The sequence below is a fragment of the Nanorana parkeri genome, unplaced genomic scaffold (genome assembly GCF_000935625.1).
Source record: "Nanorana parkeri isolate BGI_ZX_2015 unplaced genomic scaffold, ASM93562v1 scaffold1003, whole genome shotgun sequence".
NCBI lineage: Eukaryota > Metazoa > Chordata > Amphibia > Anura > Dicroglossidae > Nanorana > Nanorana parkeri.
Genome location: NW_017307271.1, coordinates 346,526 through 364,570, shown reverse-complemented (window position 1 = coordinate 364,570; position 18,045 = coordinate 346,526). Strand labels below are relative to the sequence as shown.

Genomic DNA, 18,045 nt, shown 5'->3' with positions numbered 1-18,045 from the left:
CTATCAACTCTTTACTAGTCACAGATCTGACACCCCAAGTGTAAGGTATCCTATATAAATACAACTTGTTTTAATAACTGATTGAAAAGGGTTTTGCAGTTTTAGTGAAAATAAATATTACATTTCTGGACATTAGGCACAAATAAAACAAAAACAAAAAAGACAGCACGTGGGGTGGTCCCCGTTAGCCGCCAACAACTCTCCACCCCCTTTGTGGAATATTTCGGCTAAATGACAGTACAAATAAAAATAAAAGTATTTACACACATAGCCACAGGGTGGGTGCTTTGTCCTCCAATGAACACAAAAAAAACAGATTTCACAGTGAGTAAAAACCACTATTTTATTTTTGGTTCATTGAAGGTCACAGGAGTGTCACAATAGGACAGGCAAAAATAAAATGTATAAAAAGGCTAGCCATCTTAAAAGAGAACAATAACTCAAACTGCTGCCTGCAAAACTTTACACCCAAAATTGGCATCAGCTGATGCTGCCACATTCACCTTGTAAAAGTTGGTGAATGTATTAAGTGAGGACCAAGTGGGCATCTTACAAACATGAGAAATTGATGCATAAAGGCAGAAAGCCCAGAACGCACGTACTGCGCTGTAACCGGAAATGTTGGTTCTTTGTGGTAAATGACATACACTTGGACAACAGAACAAGTGTGAGATAGTAGAAACAGATCCTGCAAAGTCCTTAATTTGGGCCCTCTACAAGTGCCAACAAGGAATCAGTCCTATGAAACCCGGACTTGGCATTCAAATACACTAATTGCCCTGACAACATCCAAAGAATGTAATGCAAATTACTTAGGGTGCACTAACTTGGGATGAAGCAACAGAAGTACAATTTCTTCATTCAAGAGAAAAGCCGATACTACCTTAGGCAGGAAAGAGTCTTGGATGCAGGACGACCTTATCCAATTTCGGAAACCCTGTGTGTCAAAGTAATGGCAACTAGGAAAGCCACTTTCTCAGGGAGTGTTAGCAGTGGGGGATGCTGTGTTAGAACTGAGGACTACCGCAGCCCAAAAGCCACCTGAAGAACTGAGTCTGACACCAGATGAAGCCAAACCGCTGCATGAAAGGGGCATCTGACATGATCAAGGGGAGGAGACCGAGTATCAACCTAATATCCAAAACCAAGAAAAAAATTATCACTAACCAGAGGGGGGCAACGAACCTTGAACCAAGTGAGATGCTGGTCAACCTAAACCCATCAAGGGATGGAACAAACAAATTAAAAATTAGCCTTTGCCAGCAGGAGCAGCATGCTTCCTCCAGGCTAAATGGCAGGAAAGAGAGTGTGAGTTATTTGACCGAGCAGATTACATTAACATTTGATCCTTCAGCATTAACTCTTACAGCCACAAATTAATGGAAAAAAGGGAAATTCAAAAGGTACGCAGCAGTCCAAAAAGCAGGGTAGCTCCTGATGCTTAGCATAATCGGCCTACTAAGAGTAAGTCTTTAGGGAAAGAGCAAAATGAGGCAATGTCAACTGATCTGGACCTAGAAAGCACTCTGCAGCTAACTTGTTACCAGAACACACATGGAAGCCATCTAATGCAAAACCAAGTGACCAAAGTTCACTTTCGGGTTAGCCTGGCAGCATCCAGTCCAGCAGAGTCTGGGTACAGCACTCCAAAGCCAGGATGAGGAAGGGTCAGATCCATGTAGAGACCAGCTCAAGTAGCAAAGCAGTAAGGAATCTAGATTAAAGTCAAACGGAACAAATAATATTCAGAAAAAAAGGCCAACCAAAAAAGTTAAATTTTCCCTAGCAGAGCTGAAGAAAAGATATCCATTCTTGTAGGTAATTAGCGAAAAAACTGAGACATGCTTGGAGAAGGAGAGGTTTCCCTGGGCTGGCGTTCAGATTCTTGTTTGCCATTGTCCAATACTCCTGTAGGCAGCAGTCTCACCTGAAAGAAAATGCCCTAACCAAGACTCTACTTGCCTTCATTCACCTTTGGTTCATGGTACTAATTTAGCATTAATTGATTTGCACTAGTGTTTAAATTTTAACAAACACTCTGGCCACCACCAATATGCTAGATGAACTCCTTCGCCATCACCCCAGAGTGCATGGAATTTTCTCTTTCTTTGGCAGGAAAGAAAGCAGACAGCATGTTGTGCAACAGATGCCAGAAAATCCCTTTAAGAGCATTACAAGAATTCTGCAATCTAGTGTTACAGGCAAAGAAGAACACATTGTCCTAAGCAATTCACACAAAAAAAAACCAGGTTGTGGTGGATCTTCCTAAAAAATTGCAAGATATTTATTTACAGTTTTAACAATTTTCTCTATGATAAAAGAGCACAGTGAGGAGATTGTTGCATACCTGGCCATTTCCAAGAAGAGAAGTATCTTCACCCATCAGAAAATATGACCCAAAAAAGAAGATAAAGGCATGCCCAAAGCCCAGAAAGGTCCAGTAAATGAAAGGTTTAAATCCAAGTAGGGCATTTTTACTAATGTCTCTGTGGAAATTGCAGAAATATCAATAAATCACCAACTGAACCATTATTTGATCGAAACCATAACTGTTCATATACATTACTAAGCTAGTGAGGAAGAAATCTCCAAATAATGATACAGTACATCTGCATCAGCTAAAAACAGGGATTTTATTACTACTACATGGTGTTTAACATGTTACAATATATCTATACTGGAGACTTAGGGCTCATTCACATAGCATTAAGTCGGGCCGTACATGTCCATGCGGCGTGCAATCCCGTATCGGGCTGTTCCCGGGAGGGACAGGTGCTGCGTGCAACAGCATGTTCTTCCATATGGGAGGACGTGGCCATACACTGTCATACACGCACCCAAACTGCAAACCCGTGCAAGTCCAGGTGTCCGTGCTCAGTCGCGGACAGGGTCCTCCCATGGGGGAAGGACAGGCTGCTACGCGCAGCACCTGTCTCTCCTGGGAACGGCTTGATATGGGCGTGCACAGCCTGACTTAACGCTGTGTGAATGAGGCCTAAAAAAGCAAACCTAAAATCAAACAGAAGTCCTCTTCTCTCAGGATTAAATAACTAATTGTGACTTACCTGTAGCCTTTTGCTTGGAGTACATTACAGAATACCATAGTCTTAGACCATAGTTTATGCAGCTGCCTTCAAGTGATTGGATACTGACAAACAAAGCAGTAAGGACAGCCCTATATAACCCCTCCCACTAACAGCAAGCCTCAGCTTTGTAGAAAGCAATAAGAACGAATCCTATGAAAACAGTGCAGAGGGACCTGAGTCCTCTAATGCACTCCAAGAAACTTATTTTATAGGCAAGACAAAAAATCCTATTTTCTTAATCGTACATTACAGGGCACAGAATCTTGTAGAGTTAGACCAAAGGACAGTTTCTGCAGAACAGAAAGAACCAGGTTGAGACCCCACTGACTCACTGGGGAACGTACAGTGGGAAAAATGTGAGTGACATTCTGTGCAATGTCCTTCACCAAGGAGTGAGAGGCAAGTGATCTTTGGAAAATAATTATCAAGGATGAGAATTGGCCCTAATGGTACTTAAGCCCAATGCTGATCCTGACTGGATTGGAGAAAAGACAGGATACATCCCACGGAGTACTTCTTGGGCTGAAACCTCCTAGACTTGCAATGGTGGCCTTAGAGGTGCAAGGGAGACTTTGGGAATAGTTGGTTTCTTAACCTTTAAGAGCATTAGGGATAACTGAATTAGCTAGACCCTGTCCCTCAGGAGCTAGGCTTAAACAACCAAGCTGTTAAAGCCAGAAAGGGATAAGAAGCAGGATGGTGGACTGGCCCTTGGGAAAAAATATATGGATGATTCAGAAGGGCCCACGAAGAGTGACAGTAGTCTGAGAATGTCTGAGTACCCAAGTTCTCCAGGGGAAGTTCAGTGCAATTAGGTTCACGCAAATGCCCTTTATCCCGATGCTGCAAGGAAGACAATAGACAAAGAAGGAGAAGGAGAAGGAAAGAGCTTAATAGGGGGAAAGCCCTTGACCAAGTTGAACTTATCCCACGAAGTCACCAGAGCATCCACTGCAAAGATTTAGGACCCATCCGAATCTCTGCAGGTTCTGCATGGCTCATTGGCTGACAGATTCTGGACTGATTGCTCCTGTATTAGAAGATAGTGAGAGTGAGAGTGAAGCAGCACTAAGACAGGCACTAACACCTTGGTGCAGACCCATGGTTGAAGGGAAGCAAACTCTGACTGGGCACAGATTCCATGCAGAATATTTGTACTTAAAAGGAATCTATTAAGGACCTTTAGATCCAGAATGGGAAGAGTGCCTCCATTTGCCTTGTGGACGGTGAATAGGTTCGAATAGAACCCATGTAACCTTTCCTCTTCTGGAATTGGAGTTATGCCCTGAGACAGAGAAGCTGCTGGAAAGCAGAGTGGAGATCTGCCTGCCTTTTCGAGGAGACTGGCAAGCTTGACAGCATGAAGTGAGGTGAAAGCAGAGACCAAAACTAGTTTATAGTCCCTAGACACAATGTTCTTGACCCAAACAAGGGAGATGTCCTGGGACCAGATGGGAGTGAAGGACAAGTGGGGCAACCTCAAGAGGCTTGATCCTGGACTTAGTGGGCATGGAGAGCCTGGTCTTACAGTAGAACCCTGGTGCTTAAGTAGAAAATGTCTTCACTTCCAGAGCCAAAGGCTTACCTGCAGGAGCTTTGGTCTTTTTCTGGGAAACAGCATCCTATTGCCCCTTGTGCTGATCGTGAGATTGATGGGCCTGCAGACCCATTCACTTTGTGCCTATAATCCACCTTCCATGTGTGGTAAGCTAAAATGCCATTAGGGTTACTCACAACCCATCACTGCAGAGCAGGAAGGGTTTGGCTTTTGTGACCAGTCACTGTAGGCAGAGGGGCCCAGTACATCCAAGGATCACTGTGCTGTGATCTTTCCTGACAAAAAGCAGCTGACAGCATGGGTGGAATGAGAAAAAAAATGTCCCGTGCATGCCATGACACAGGCCATTGGAATTAAACAGAAAAGGAGACAAATGTAAATGAGGATGTACCACAGGGTGCACCAAATTCAGATGTAAAATGTACCAGAATGTCCCCTGCAACAGTATGGGTACTGACTAAGTCGCGGCTAGAGCACCACAGTTAGATCCTAAGGGAACGGAGTGCAACAGCACACTGAGCTCCCATGAAGGGCAGAAGCCCTGGCTTAAACGGCACTTGTGGTCCTCCATCAGTCAAGGGTGGATTGTTAGAGGCAAGACCCATACAGATCTTCATCCTCCTGGTGAGCTCACCCCTTTGGGGTTCTCAGGGACTGGGCCACAACAGGCAACAGTGCCACAGCCCTGGATCTACCGTGTTTCACTGAAAACAAGACACTGTCTTATATTTTTTTCTCCCCAAAAAAACACATTAGTTCTTATTTTCTTTTTTTTCATACAGTACTGGAGAAGGGGAGTGAAAGAATACTGTCACACACTGTCACAGTACGGTACCTGGCTGCAGCTGTCTGGATCTCTCCGCTCTGATGCTGTCCAGGGAGCCACCAATCAGAAGTTCCCTCACCTCAGCTGACCTCACTGGCCATGCCGCGCTGTGCCTGCTGGGAAATGTAGTTTTCAGCGGCAGCCGAGGCAGACAGGTGTATGTGCGGGCGGGAGGGAGCTGCGGCCAGTAAGCTTTTTGCGGTCTTGATATGTTTTACAAGACAAGCTGCGCATATAATTGAATTTTACACTCAGACCACTTGCACATGTATTGCTGCATCCAAGCAGCCAGCAAGGGGTCCGATTGTAAAATTCAATTATATGTGCAGCAACCCACGAAAATAAGGCCTAGCGCTATCTTCAGGGATTTCTGTAATATACGGTAAAACCTACCACCGAACTAGGTCTTATTTTCGGTGTATGTCTTCTATTACAGAAATCCCTGAAGATAACGCTAGGTCTTACTTTCGGGGAAACACAGTATATAGCACCCTGCTGTTAAAGCGTTACACTAGGTTCCTTAGGCAAACGTCTAATACAGAATTCAGTGCACAGAGTAATGATACAGACTGGCCCTGCATCTCCCTCTAGATGGGGTTTACAGTACCCCAAGGCTCAGCTAAGGAGTCAAACGATTTAGAAAACTGCAAGAAAACTAAGAGCCACAGTGGCTATGTAGCAACTAGAATCTTGCTAGAAATGTCTAGGTAAAAACCAGTAGAAAGGAAAGAATATAAATGGGTTGCATCGCTCAGAGCAGAGAAGACATCGACACTAGCAAAAAAAAACGAGGCTTTCTGAGAGTGGGAGGGGTTATATAGGGCTGCCCTTACAACTTTGTTTGCCATCGTCCAATCACATGAAGACAGCTGCCTCATCTGATTTTGGTCGTAAAGTGCTTCAAGCTACTCTCCGAGTACTATTGAGCCTGTCTTGACCCATTTGTTACAATTGCCTGTTGGTGTACGTTTGCTGTGTTGTCTGCCCCTCAGTCAAAGTACTTTACAGGGCGCAGGTGCCTCTCCACTGTTTTCCTATGATTTACTCCTTATAAAGGTGCCCATACACCTTACGATTATCGGACGATAATCGTACGCGATCGACTTTTCGAACGACAATCGTACGTGTGAATAGAGTGCCCGAACCAACATTACTGTACAATCGTACGACTTTTGACGGTCAAGCATGTTTGAAAACTTTGCTCGATCGTACGATTGTTGTAAGGTTGCTGGCGTTTCCGTCCGTCAAAAGTCGTACGATCTACACTGCGCATGCGTGAACGAAAATACGACAAATCAATGACCGCATTTCGTCCAGGTGCTTGTCGTTAATTACGGCTAAATTAATCTTGCGATCATCGGGGCAGGATGGGTCTCAAGTACGAAAATCGTACGACTACTCGATCGGACGAAACGTTTCATCCGATAATCGTAAGGTGTATGGGCACCTTTACTTTCTACAAAAATGAGGCTTGTTGTGAGTGGGATGGGTTATATGGGGCTGTCCTAACAGCTTTGTTTGTCAGTATCCAAAACTTAGTTTAGTTTAACTACAGAAACCAGTACTCCACGGTAAAAAGTTACACAAACAAATGTCAAGAAATTGTTCATGTTGCCTGAAGGGGAGGATCAAAGTTACAGATTTTGGAGTGTTCGATGTTGAGCATTGCATTCTTTAATGGGGTTTTGCATAAGCACCATTATGTTAATAAGTACTTGCTTCTGAATTTCTATCTTAGAAACAGTGTCATGATATATATACACGTACTAAAATATAATGGTATAAACAGTTCAATTTTACTTTACAGATTGATGCAGTGCCCCGCAAAGTGTGTTTAAAACTGTGGTTTTATGGTGAATAGTGTGTTGTCTTTGTGTTTGAGGTGTTAAAAGGTAGACAACTCTAGAATTTACATTAAAGGGTTATTAAACCCTCTTTTTTTTTGCATATATCTACTGCTAGCAAGCAGTAGATATATGCAAAAACATGAAAAAGCGGTTTTAACTTACCTGTGTCTTCCCCGCGCACTCCCGTCCGAAAATCTGAAAATTCTCGGGCAGCCGCAAAGCATCTTGGGGCCGAAGCATGCGCAGTACAAATTTTCGGTCGGGAGAATGCACACCAGGATTACTGACTAATCTGGTTCTGAAAATTCTGAGGCTGGAGACAGCTAAAAAAATCAAGTCAGCAATTGCAGCCTGTGTATTCATTTCAGTGGCAGGTTTCTTGGTAATGCTGTGTGTATGCTTGCTGAAAAATGATGCTCTTCACCAGAACGTAATCATGCAAAATTCCACACAACTGAATTAGGTACACATCATTAAGAGAGTAAGCCAAGTTAGCCAAGTTTACAATCTTTACACAATCGGATAACAAAACATGTAAACTGCTAACAGATATAACAACAGAGAAGATGTACTCACCTATAGAGACCAGGTTTTGTGTGTAACACATGTGGATGCACATGTTGCTCAAAGAGACTGTACACCAGGATAGGTAAGGAAGTGAAACAAATATTGTACAAAGTCAGGTACACACTGTCATACAGTGTCTGCAAAAATAAACAGGGAACGTGATTAACAAAGTAGCAATAACATCACATCAAGAACTTCACTTCAGAAGGCTTATCGGCCACCAAGACTCAAAGATTATTTGTCAAACATTACCATAAAGAAAAACTCAAAGTACATTTTTTTTAATTAACCCTTGCAGTGGGACTAGCCCAGCAAGGGTTAAGTGCTCGTTTGTGTCTGGGTGCTAAAATAAAGATATACTCATTCGAAGCTCCGAGCCAGCCAGTTGTCACAGCGCTCCCTATAGCCAGTTTCCTCCCCCACCCTGCAGCATTGAACTCTTCCTCAGCGTCCTCACGTTTATACACTGTGTACAGACGTGATGATTTATGGGACCTTAGAGCTCTGCAGAGGGGGAGAGATGTTGGAAGTACCGATCTAAGATGTCGGCTTGGAGCTTCAGGTGAGTATAACAACAATGTTATTTTTGAGCCTGAGCACAAACGCACACTTAACCCCAGCAATGTGGTGGTAGCCTCACTGCAAGGGTTAATAAAAAAAATTCCTGGAGCTCTTCTTTAATTTATTTATCTTTAAAAATACATATCTACCACCAAGTATCAGAGGTGTGTTACATGTTCAAGTCTAGAGCAGATTCCTAGTCTTGTGCAAAAGAAAACTGGAGCATATTATCAGTATGGCTAGATTTTGCATTAGTACTATAATGCCTAAAATTATTTATATTTAAATTGCTTGCTGTCCTATATTGTAATTGCATTATTTCAAACACAGATTGGTAAATTAGCCCACAATCAATCATGTGTATATACCACGGAATATGGTTAGCTACCATGTCTAAGGCCTGCAGAAATGGGTTTAGATAACTTTATAGAGGGTATAATGTTTTCCGTCGGGTGGGACCGGATTCACAGACTTAGATAGGGAGTAAATTAGAATTGTCCAATTGTACTAATCAGAAAAGAAGTGCTTGCCTATGTAATAATGAAAATATGGCTGCACCTACTTGCATAGAAGTTCACATACTATACACAGAAAGCATGTCTTTAAAACTTTAAAAGTCAATTATAAATTATTTACACAAATATCTAAAATAAAATATTTTTTAAAATACATTTTAACTTAATACCACCCTAAAGGCTTTTTCTCTGGATACACCTTAATTTGGAATCATTGAGGCTTTTTTATATCAGGTTCAGAAGCTTTCCATCAATATTAGATATGAGGGCACATTAGTGGGGAGCAATGTTTCTTAAAGTAACATTAAAGGCAGGGCTCTTTTTTTCCCTAATGCATTCTGTGCATTAAGGTCAAAACCACCCAGTACCTTTTGTCTCTTCGCCGTACCCCCCACACTTGCTCGTCACCGCCGCTGGTCCTGAAACGATCCTCAGGTCCCTGTTTTTCTGTTCATGGGGGAGGATACTGATGGCAGAGGAGCCATAGGCTCTTTCTGCCATCAAACTGCTGGGTGGAGAGGAGGGCCTTGCCCTGCTGCAGGGCTGTGTGTGTCTATGGATGCACACAGCCATTGCAGGCACAAGCGAGCACGGGTGCCTCCATCGCAGCCGCTTAGCTGTAGAAGCACCCGTGCAGGGGGCGGGGGAGAGCACTGCAGGGACCCATTGGAAAATGAGTAAGAGAAACCTTTTTAAAGAAAAACAGCATTTTTATAGAAAGGTGGGCCTCCTAGTCGTAAAAAAAAACAAAAAAACCCTGAATCACTTTAATGCACAGCTGACTTAATGTTCAGTAGCACCAAGAAGAGTACTTACACCTGCCACTTTTATCTACTAGAGCAAACTTATATAAACAGGAGGCAGAGTTTGACAAAAAATAAAACACCTGATTATCTGTCCGTGCAGGTATGGAAACTTTTCATACATTTCTGTGAATGCAGACACTAGCTTTTAGATAAACGTTAGGACAATATAGGAGCTTCCATTGCCAACAAGTTTTTAAAGAAAGAGATCTTGGGCATGCAATCCTTTTGCTTGTTTAAATTTGAAGCGACTCACTGACCCAGAACAAATGTGCAGACCAGGTGTCTAACACTAGATAAGTCACTTGTCACATCTCTGACCTGATGAAGGGACCCTGCGTGGTCCCGAAACGTTGGATTATGCGATATGTGTGACGTTTAGTCCAAATAAATTGACTTTTTTTGAATTTCATTTACGGAGTGCGGGTAATTGCTATTGTTCATTGACTGTTGTACACGGCGCCATCCGTGATTGTCACTGCGAGCACCACTATTTTCACTTGGACCGGAAGCGATGTAAGGAGTGCAGGGGGACCTACTGCTTTCTCTAACACTAGATGAGCACATTCGTGTTCCAGGTCAGTGGCTAGGTAATAAAAGTTGGATAAAAACGACCAGAGTTTGCACCATCAAAAACAAATCAGAAATGGCAGCTCTCAAATTTCTGTAATGACAGTTTTTTCCCAAATCCCCATGTTTTGTACTACTGGTGGGAGATTTCTCTTTCATAGATGCAACCATGACAAAGTGCGAGAAATACAATACATAATTTTTGTTTTAAAGGGAAGGGACTTGAGAACTTCAGGAATATCTATAGTCTTAGCTCAAATAAAAATATGACAATATGAATATAACAAATCATGTGTGATATCAGTAACAAAAAGGAAATGCTACACTTACTTGCTGTGAAAATAAACAAAAGAACTGATACAAAAACTGTGGTGTGATAAAACACACATTCTGCAAGAGAAAATAAAACATTGAGATCAGTAAAAGTATGCATACCAAAATACCAAATATACACCCATGTTAACTATCTAGCAAACTGCACAACGGAGACCAGAGAAGAAACAATAGGCGTCTAAAAAGGTATCATACCTATTGTTTACTTCTTCAGGGCTGGTTCACACCATCTCCAGACCAGTGCATTTTTTACCTGCACCAAAAACACATACACAGTAATTCCAATGGTTTTAAATTAAGCAAGTTTACACCATTGTGTTCAGTTCCAGAGCTTTATATAAAAAAAATTAAAAAAAAAGTACAGCAGCATGCTTTTTATTCGCAATTGAATGCACAAAAATGCATGTAAACACACCAGAATGAACTGTAATGTGCTTAAACCCAAGCAAAACCAATAAAAAAAACCACACAGGAATACATCAAAAACACACATAAAAGCATATGCAGAAACACATCCATATCTGGCCTGGAGATGATGTGAACAAGTTCTTAATCTGGAACACAGTATTTACAGTAGATCTAAGTTAAACTTTCTAAAAAAAATGCAACAGGAAATAAAAAGTAAAAATGATATCATGCAGTTTACTGACAATTCTATTGGGTATTATCATAGATCAAATTTAAGTTAATGGATTGAACCACATTCACCACCAATCTGCAAGCAATAACCCCCTAAAAATGCTTGGTAGTAACATGGAACTGCTGAGGGTGGAGAAAGTAAATGGGATTTTTGTACTCACCGTAAAACCCTTTTCTTGGAGTCTATCGAGGGACACAGGTCTTAACCCTTTGGGTTTAGGATTATTCTCTTGGTACTACCTTGCTACAAGACTTAGACATGCAGGCAGTAGAAGGGTTATCCTGGTCTGGGCTACAGTTTTATTTGTTTGCCAGTGTTAAATCCTTCTGTCGACAGTGTAAACCAAAAGTTAAAACCCTCTGTGTCCCTCAATGGAACCCCCAAAACATTTTTTACAGGGAGTACAAAGATCATATTTTTCTGCCTCCCCATTGAGGGAAACAGGAAGCTTTTAACCTTTAACATGCCCAAAACCAGTCCAACTGAGGGGTGGACAACACAGCAAACAAATCGCTAAAAGGCTCAAGAAACAAATAACAGAAAAACTGGGGACTGCCAGCAGCTGAAAGAGCTACCTAAAGCACCTTACGCCCAAAGCTGCCCAAAACCTCCAGCAGGTAGAACTTAGAGAATGTGTAAAAAGACCAGGCAACCTTGCAAATCTGATATACAGTTGCCTGATAGCTAAAAGCCATAAGAAGCACTCACAGAGTGTGTCATGACAAGAAAGGATTGGAAACTAATCCTTGAGACCACAAGCTTTGATTCTGGTCTGCCTGAGCCACCTAAAGATCATGGAACGAGAAGCCAGCTTATCCTTACAGAACCCAACTGGGATGACAAAAATTAAATCAGCAAATATAAAGGAGGATGGCAAATTGGTGCTTGGGACAGAAGATCCTGAAAATCTGGCAGAGCCCACAGAACCTCTTCCAGGAGCCTTACCAAGATGGTGTACCAAATGCACCTGGGCTAGTCTGGACCAACAGGAATACCCTTCATCTCAATCCTGTGACGCTGACGAGGAAGATGTTGCAGGGTAGGAAAGGCATAGATCATGGTGTACTGATCCCACAAAGCCATCAAAAGCATCCGCTGCTTTCACATCCTTGCACCTGGAGACATAAAACTCCAGTTTGTTGTTGAACCCGGAGGCTAGAGGTCCACATTTGGTGTCCCCACATGTGACAGAGATCCTGGTACACCTTGGGTGTAGGGACCACTACCCCCAGGTCTAGGTGCTGCCAGCTGAGTAAATTTGCCTGCCAAATGTCTATGCCTAGAATGTAGATTGCTGACCAAGCTAGAACGTGACATTTTGCCCAGAACAGGATCCAATCTACTTTTCTTGCTGCAGTGAGACTTCTGGATCCTCCCTGATGACTGATATACATTACTGCTGTGGAATTGTCCCGACTGAACCCAGATCAGATAACCCTCCAGTAGGATGATCCAACAGCGCACAGATAGCTGAATTTTGCAAATTTCCAGGATGCTGCTCTGGAGATAAGCGTTGAGGAAGTCCTGAGTGAAACTGGGCAAATGGAACTATGTCAAAAGAGGTTATCATCAGACTTGGGTATATCATGCAAAAGTGGACGGTCAAAAAGATCTTGGACTGGAAAATTAAACCCGAGACCAGAGCATCAGAACAGAACTGAAAGACGCAACAGACTGATCATCTAGTTTTAGAGTGGTACATTCTGCATCAGTAAGAGCTGGAATGGAGCGACTCAGAATCACAGTCTTGAAGCCCAAGAGGCTGTTATTAGAATGTGAGCTGAGGAAACCTGGTACAGCGCGACTGTTTGCTCGATGTCTATAATCAGACATGTTGTGATTATGTGGTGGCAAGGCACCGTACAGGCTCAGTGTAAGAAGCAAGGCTTCATGAACTCATAAAACCTAGACAACTGATAGCAGGTGAGGGTAGGATCAGTCGCAAAGTCAATGTCGGTGGGCAACAGGAATGAATTGAAGTTTTAAGTTCCACGTGGCTCTGAGCAAGCAGGAGCAGCTGTGTGGAGGCTGTTCCTCAGTACTGAATGGAAAGTAAGAGAGCACGGAGCTCCAGCGACATTCCATCCAGCTAATTAAGTCAGCTCTCAGCCAGACAGCGTTAACCCCTTCCCCTGATCAGTAGGAACTGAGAATAATGGACAAGAAAATTCCCACTTGCAATTTTTCTAATGTGTCATTGGGATCAAGTGTGGAGGGGTTTACCAAAGAATCAATGGTGAATCACTGATAATAGTGATCGCGGGAAAAACAAAGAATGTCCTGTATATAAATCAGGCGTGCATCTAATTGCCAGGAAAGAGGAGTAGATGTCGCACTGTATGCCCCCTTAGCAGGTGATTTAACCGGATTCAGCTTTTGTTCAAAACCATGCAGTAAAACGTTTATTGATCATTTTGGCTTTTAATTAATAGGATACAGGAACATACTCAGTATGAGTATCAGAGAGAGTAAACATGTTATTATAAACTAAAAAGAATAAGCTGATTAGCAACACTAAATAAGTTGTTTGGCTTTACTATGTTACAACAGCTGTCTAGACAAAAAAAGAAAGATAAATCTTTCATCAACTTACCTTATAAAAAAAGTATTGTACAAGAGTAGCTACTCTAATATAGTAGTAGTGACCATGCACCAAAAGCAGTTTTGAGAGGAATTTAAACCTCGCAATTGCATAGTCGCTGTTCCTTACAGCTTGTCTGCCCTCTTTTCCCATGATTCCTGAAAAGCCAGAAGGTACACAGATTACACCCAAATATTGGTCACGGTATATTGAGAACAGTGGGGCATGCATTAACAATTATCACTAAACTACATTCATAAATGAAAATGTAGATAAGAAACCTAAAGGCTAAACTGCTCTTGCCGCACCACAAAGCCCATAAGCTTACCTATGCCTACATGGGCTTCTTGGATCATGCTGACATCGTTAGCTCCATCTCCAATGGCCAGGGTGATGGGTTTTTCTGGAGAGATTTTTATTAACCTGACCACCTGCAATTAATAATAAGCATGAGATTGCTTTGATTAAAAGAATCTCTTTAGAAGTCATAAGAACTCTAGATTTTCTCAATTTCCTGTCTTCATACCTTTGCTTTCTGTAATGGTGCCATTCGACAGCATAAAACGGCAGAGCAGCTTTTGCAGACTTCCATGAATAGCTTTTCATGTTCCCTGAGTGCAAGAGAGAGGCTGGCACCATCCACAACCAGCCCGTGTTGGATCACATGGTCATCTTTTAACCTAAGTTAAGCAAAAGCTCGAAGTAAGACCACAAACTATGGCAAAGATAAGAATATATTTGACAACTAAAAAAATAAAGGTTTGTAGGTTTGTTAAACTAATAGTAATAATAAAAATGTGAACCAGCCAGGGATTGGGAGCATGGTGGATTTTTAAAATGTTTTACTACTCTTGCTTGGCATCATATACCTAAATCCTTTTGTATGCCTGTGTCTGATTTATATCTCAGCAGCCGTTTTCTAGATATGCTGACCACATGCTCCCTGATAAACAGAGTGCCATTAGACAGAAACATTTACTAAACCCTGTATAAAAAAAAAAAAAACATGATCATATGAAACACGGAGAATGTAAAATATTAAAGTTAAATCAAAGTTACTTTGAATCACAGTAATTCAATAAGCACTCACTGAAAAGACTTCTTATACAATACAATTTCCAATCAAATATCTAAAGCCAAACCTTTTTTTAAAGGAGAATTATGGGGAGAGTGAAATACACTCATCCCATAATTAGAGCCGACGTCTGACATTGCAGCTGTCACACGTTGGCTCTATTGTTCAAGAACTGAGCGATCACATACCGCTGATCACTCAGTTCCCAATCATCTCCCTGCAGAGAGCGGCGACTGCGTTGGCTGGAAGGACAGAGAGCGGAGGTGCGGGCACAACTGGATCTAGGGAGACGGAGACAGAGACAGCTATCAATCAGGTAGCGGAGTGGATCCCGACAATATAGTCAGGATCATTCCCGGCCACAGCGCCACTCTGCACTTTCAGCATATAGCAGGCAATAGCTGAGTTTTGGGTCTTAAGAGGACATTAGTAAATGTCCTCCTGTGACCCTGAAGAAAACTATGGCAAAAAAAAGGTTGGGCCATAGTTCCCTTAAGTCTTGGACAGAGCAGGGTATTATTAAAACCCCTTTCTGAAATTGGGGAAATGTCCCTTTTCTTTCTAACCAGGAGAGACAACAGGAAGCAGATGAAAATCGTCGTGTCAACGGCACATTTATCACCACTGGAAGATATACCTTCCGTTCCTGTCCTGCTGACAACTGCAACATTTTGGATTTACCATCATTTTGTGGTTCTGTAGCAAAGGTCACCAAGACAAATAAAGAGAATTAATCAAAACTGGAGTACACAATCTGGAGCAGTTGCCCATAGTAACCAATCAGCTTATTTCTTTCATTTTCAAAGTCTAAATGAACAAATGAAAAGATAAGCTGATTGGTTGTCATTGGCTACTGTTCCAGATTCTGTCTACTCCAGTTTTGATACATTTTCCCCATAGAGTAGGTGAATCTCCTCAGCAAGAGCACAGATGACTAAAACAACTTTTTACAGTTTTAAAAAACAATTTCAGATATACGTTAAGGTCTCATTGACACCAGCATTGACAATCCTGCGAATATATGCATTAATAGGACATTTCCAAATGTTACTGGTATAAATCACACTATTCATGCGTTCAGTTAAGACGCACTTAAAGAAAATAGAATTCTGTGCATCCAGGGCAGATTTGAAACTCTGAACGTGTCTAAACACATGTAAATGCACACAACGACAAATACATTCAAATTCAGGAGAACTTGATGTGGAAAGCAAAAAGTTAAACTTCTCAGATAGTTTCCCCTCTGTTGTAATAGCCTAAATGAAGGAAGCTAGTGTGAATGCAGCCTTAGAGTTGCATTAAACCAATGGTTCTCAACCTGTAAAACCTCAGGTAAAACCCACATTTGTACTTGGTCATTAAATCGCGACCTAAGTTGGACCCCACTGGAACGCATGGCATTGCTGAACCGTATGTTCCGTTGCAAGCAATCAAACTGTGGGCGGCAGGGGTGTTTGGGATGCAATTCAAATGAATGGTGATGCACCTCCTGCACCAGAACGAACAGTAGTTGGGATTGTGTGGTAGTTTGCTAAAAGAATTTAAAAAATACCCATACATACACGCATGCAAACATGCGTCGGGGGCGCATATGTGCAAAAAAGACGATTGCGCCCAATAAGCCGCACATGTGCAAAAAAGGCGATTGCGCCCATCACGCCGCACGTTACATATCGCTGCGAACGTCGGAGTGAGAGCAATAAGTCTAGGGCCATCAATTACTGATGGCACTAAACTGATGAGCGGTAATGAGCGGTAAAAGCTTTTAAAGTGTCGCCTATGGCCAATTTTGGGTATGGTAGTTTTCTGCGATGTCGCGGGTGCCCGCAATTTTAAAGCTTGACATGTTTGATGTCTATTTAACCGACGTGACCCCGACTTTTATATTTTACCAAAAAACTGGGTAATAATAAATGTTTCCTAACATAGTTAAAAAAAAATTCCTAATTATAGTAAAAAATAAAACCCCAGTGGTGATTAAATACCACCAAAAGAAAGCTCAGTACAGCGTTGCATGACGGAATAAATGTCAAAGTACTGCAGCGCTGAATACTGAAAAATGGCCTGGCCAGGAAGGGGGTCTAAACACCTGGTCTTGAAGTGGTTAAACACTGACAGATTGTAGAAAGAGGTCACTAGCACACCGTTTTTGTGATAAAGAAAATAAAGTGTTCATTTATTAGGTTGTCCTAGTGACATGGTTTCGTAATAAATGGACACTTCATTTCTTTATCACAAAAACAGTGTGCTGGTGACATCCATCGACAATTGCTACTACAGGCAGTGCAGACCGCAATCACTGCAAGCACCCCCCACATCATTTGGAATTGTGATCGGTAAAGAGTGCGACAAGATTCTTATACGTTAAAACACTGATACACACACAACCACAGACATAATCTCTCACACGCATGCACACTCCCAAGAAAATGTTAGGGGTTCAGTGTGGGCTGCTGTGTTGTGACGGAGCTCCATCCATATGTGCATTGCTTATAAAGCTCCCTCGCGCTGCCTGTAGAAGTGCCGGGAGCCAGAATGTGATGTCACTCCGGTCACCCAAGGGAGCTGTAAGCAATGCACTTCTAGATAGAGCCCTCTCGCAGCCATAACCCCAGCCCACCCCAAACTGACACTTGGTGCCAGGCAGCATATTTTGAATGTCTGCTTGGCACCAGAACTGACAGTACAGCGCTATGAGGGAGGCTAAGGAGCCTCTCAACTAGTGCAGTGGAAGGCTTGCAGCGACCCACTGACGATGGGGTCACGACCCACCAGTTGAGAACCACGGCATTAGACTCTGTAGAACAAAAGATGTTACTTTTTTTTTTTAAAAGATACTTAATTATTCCATTCTTATTTTCTAATTTGACTATAAACACATAGGGGTGTATTTATAAAACAGTTGCAGTGCAAACAGCTATGCAAAAGTCTGAGTTTGCACATTATGGCTACTAGATGGAGCTGAGGAGCAAAGGAAATTCCTCTGTTCCTTGGCTCCATCGATTGGCCATAATGTGCTGTGATCCTAAAACTTACAGGGTTATTCACAAAAGGGTGAAGAAGTTGAAGACAGGAGACGTGAA

At 42.2% G+C, this 18,045-nt stretch overlaps 1 protein-coding gene across 3 annotated transcripts in view; it reads right to left on the bottom strand.

Moving 5' to 3' along the window:
* ATP11B (ATPase phospholipid transporting 11B (putative)) overlaps window positions 1-18,045 on the bottom strand; it is a 124,814-nt gene that overhangs the window by 39,102 nt on the left and 67,667 nt on the right. For all 3 annotated transcript variants that reach the window (XM_018567062.1, XM_018567063.1, XM_018567061.1), the window contains exons 20-25: window positions 14,414-14,567; window positions 14,216-14,318; window positions 13,900-14,045; window positions 10,664-10,723; window positions 7,894-8,021; window positions 2,348-2,486 (exon numbers count right to left, since the gene is read on the bottom strand). In XM_018567062.1, coding sequence (XP_018422564.1) covers window positions 2,348-2,486; window positions 7,894-8,021; window positions 10,664-10,723; window positions 13,900-14,045; window positions 14,216-14,318; window positions 14,414-14,567 — 730 coding nt within the window. The remainder of the gene's footprint in view (window positions 1-2,347; window positions 2,487-7,893; window positions 8,022-10,663; window positions 10,724-13,899; window positions 14,046-14,215; window positions 14,319-14,413; window positions 14,568-18,045) is intronic.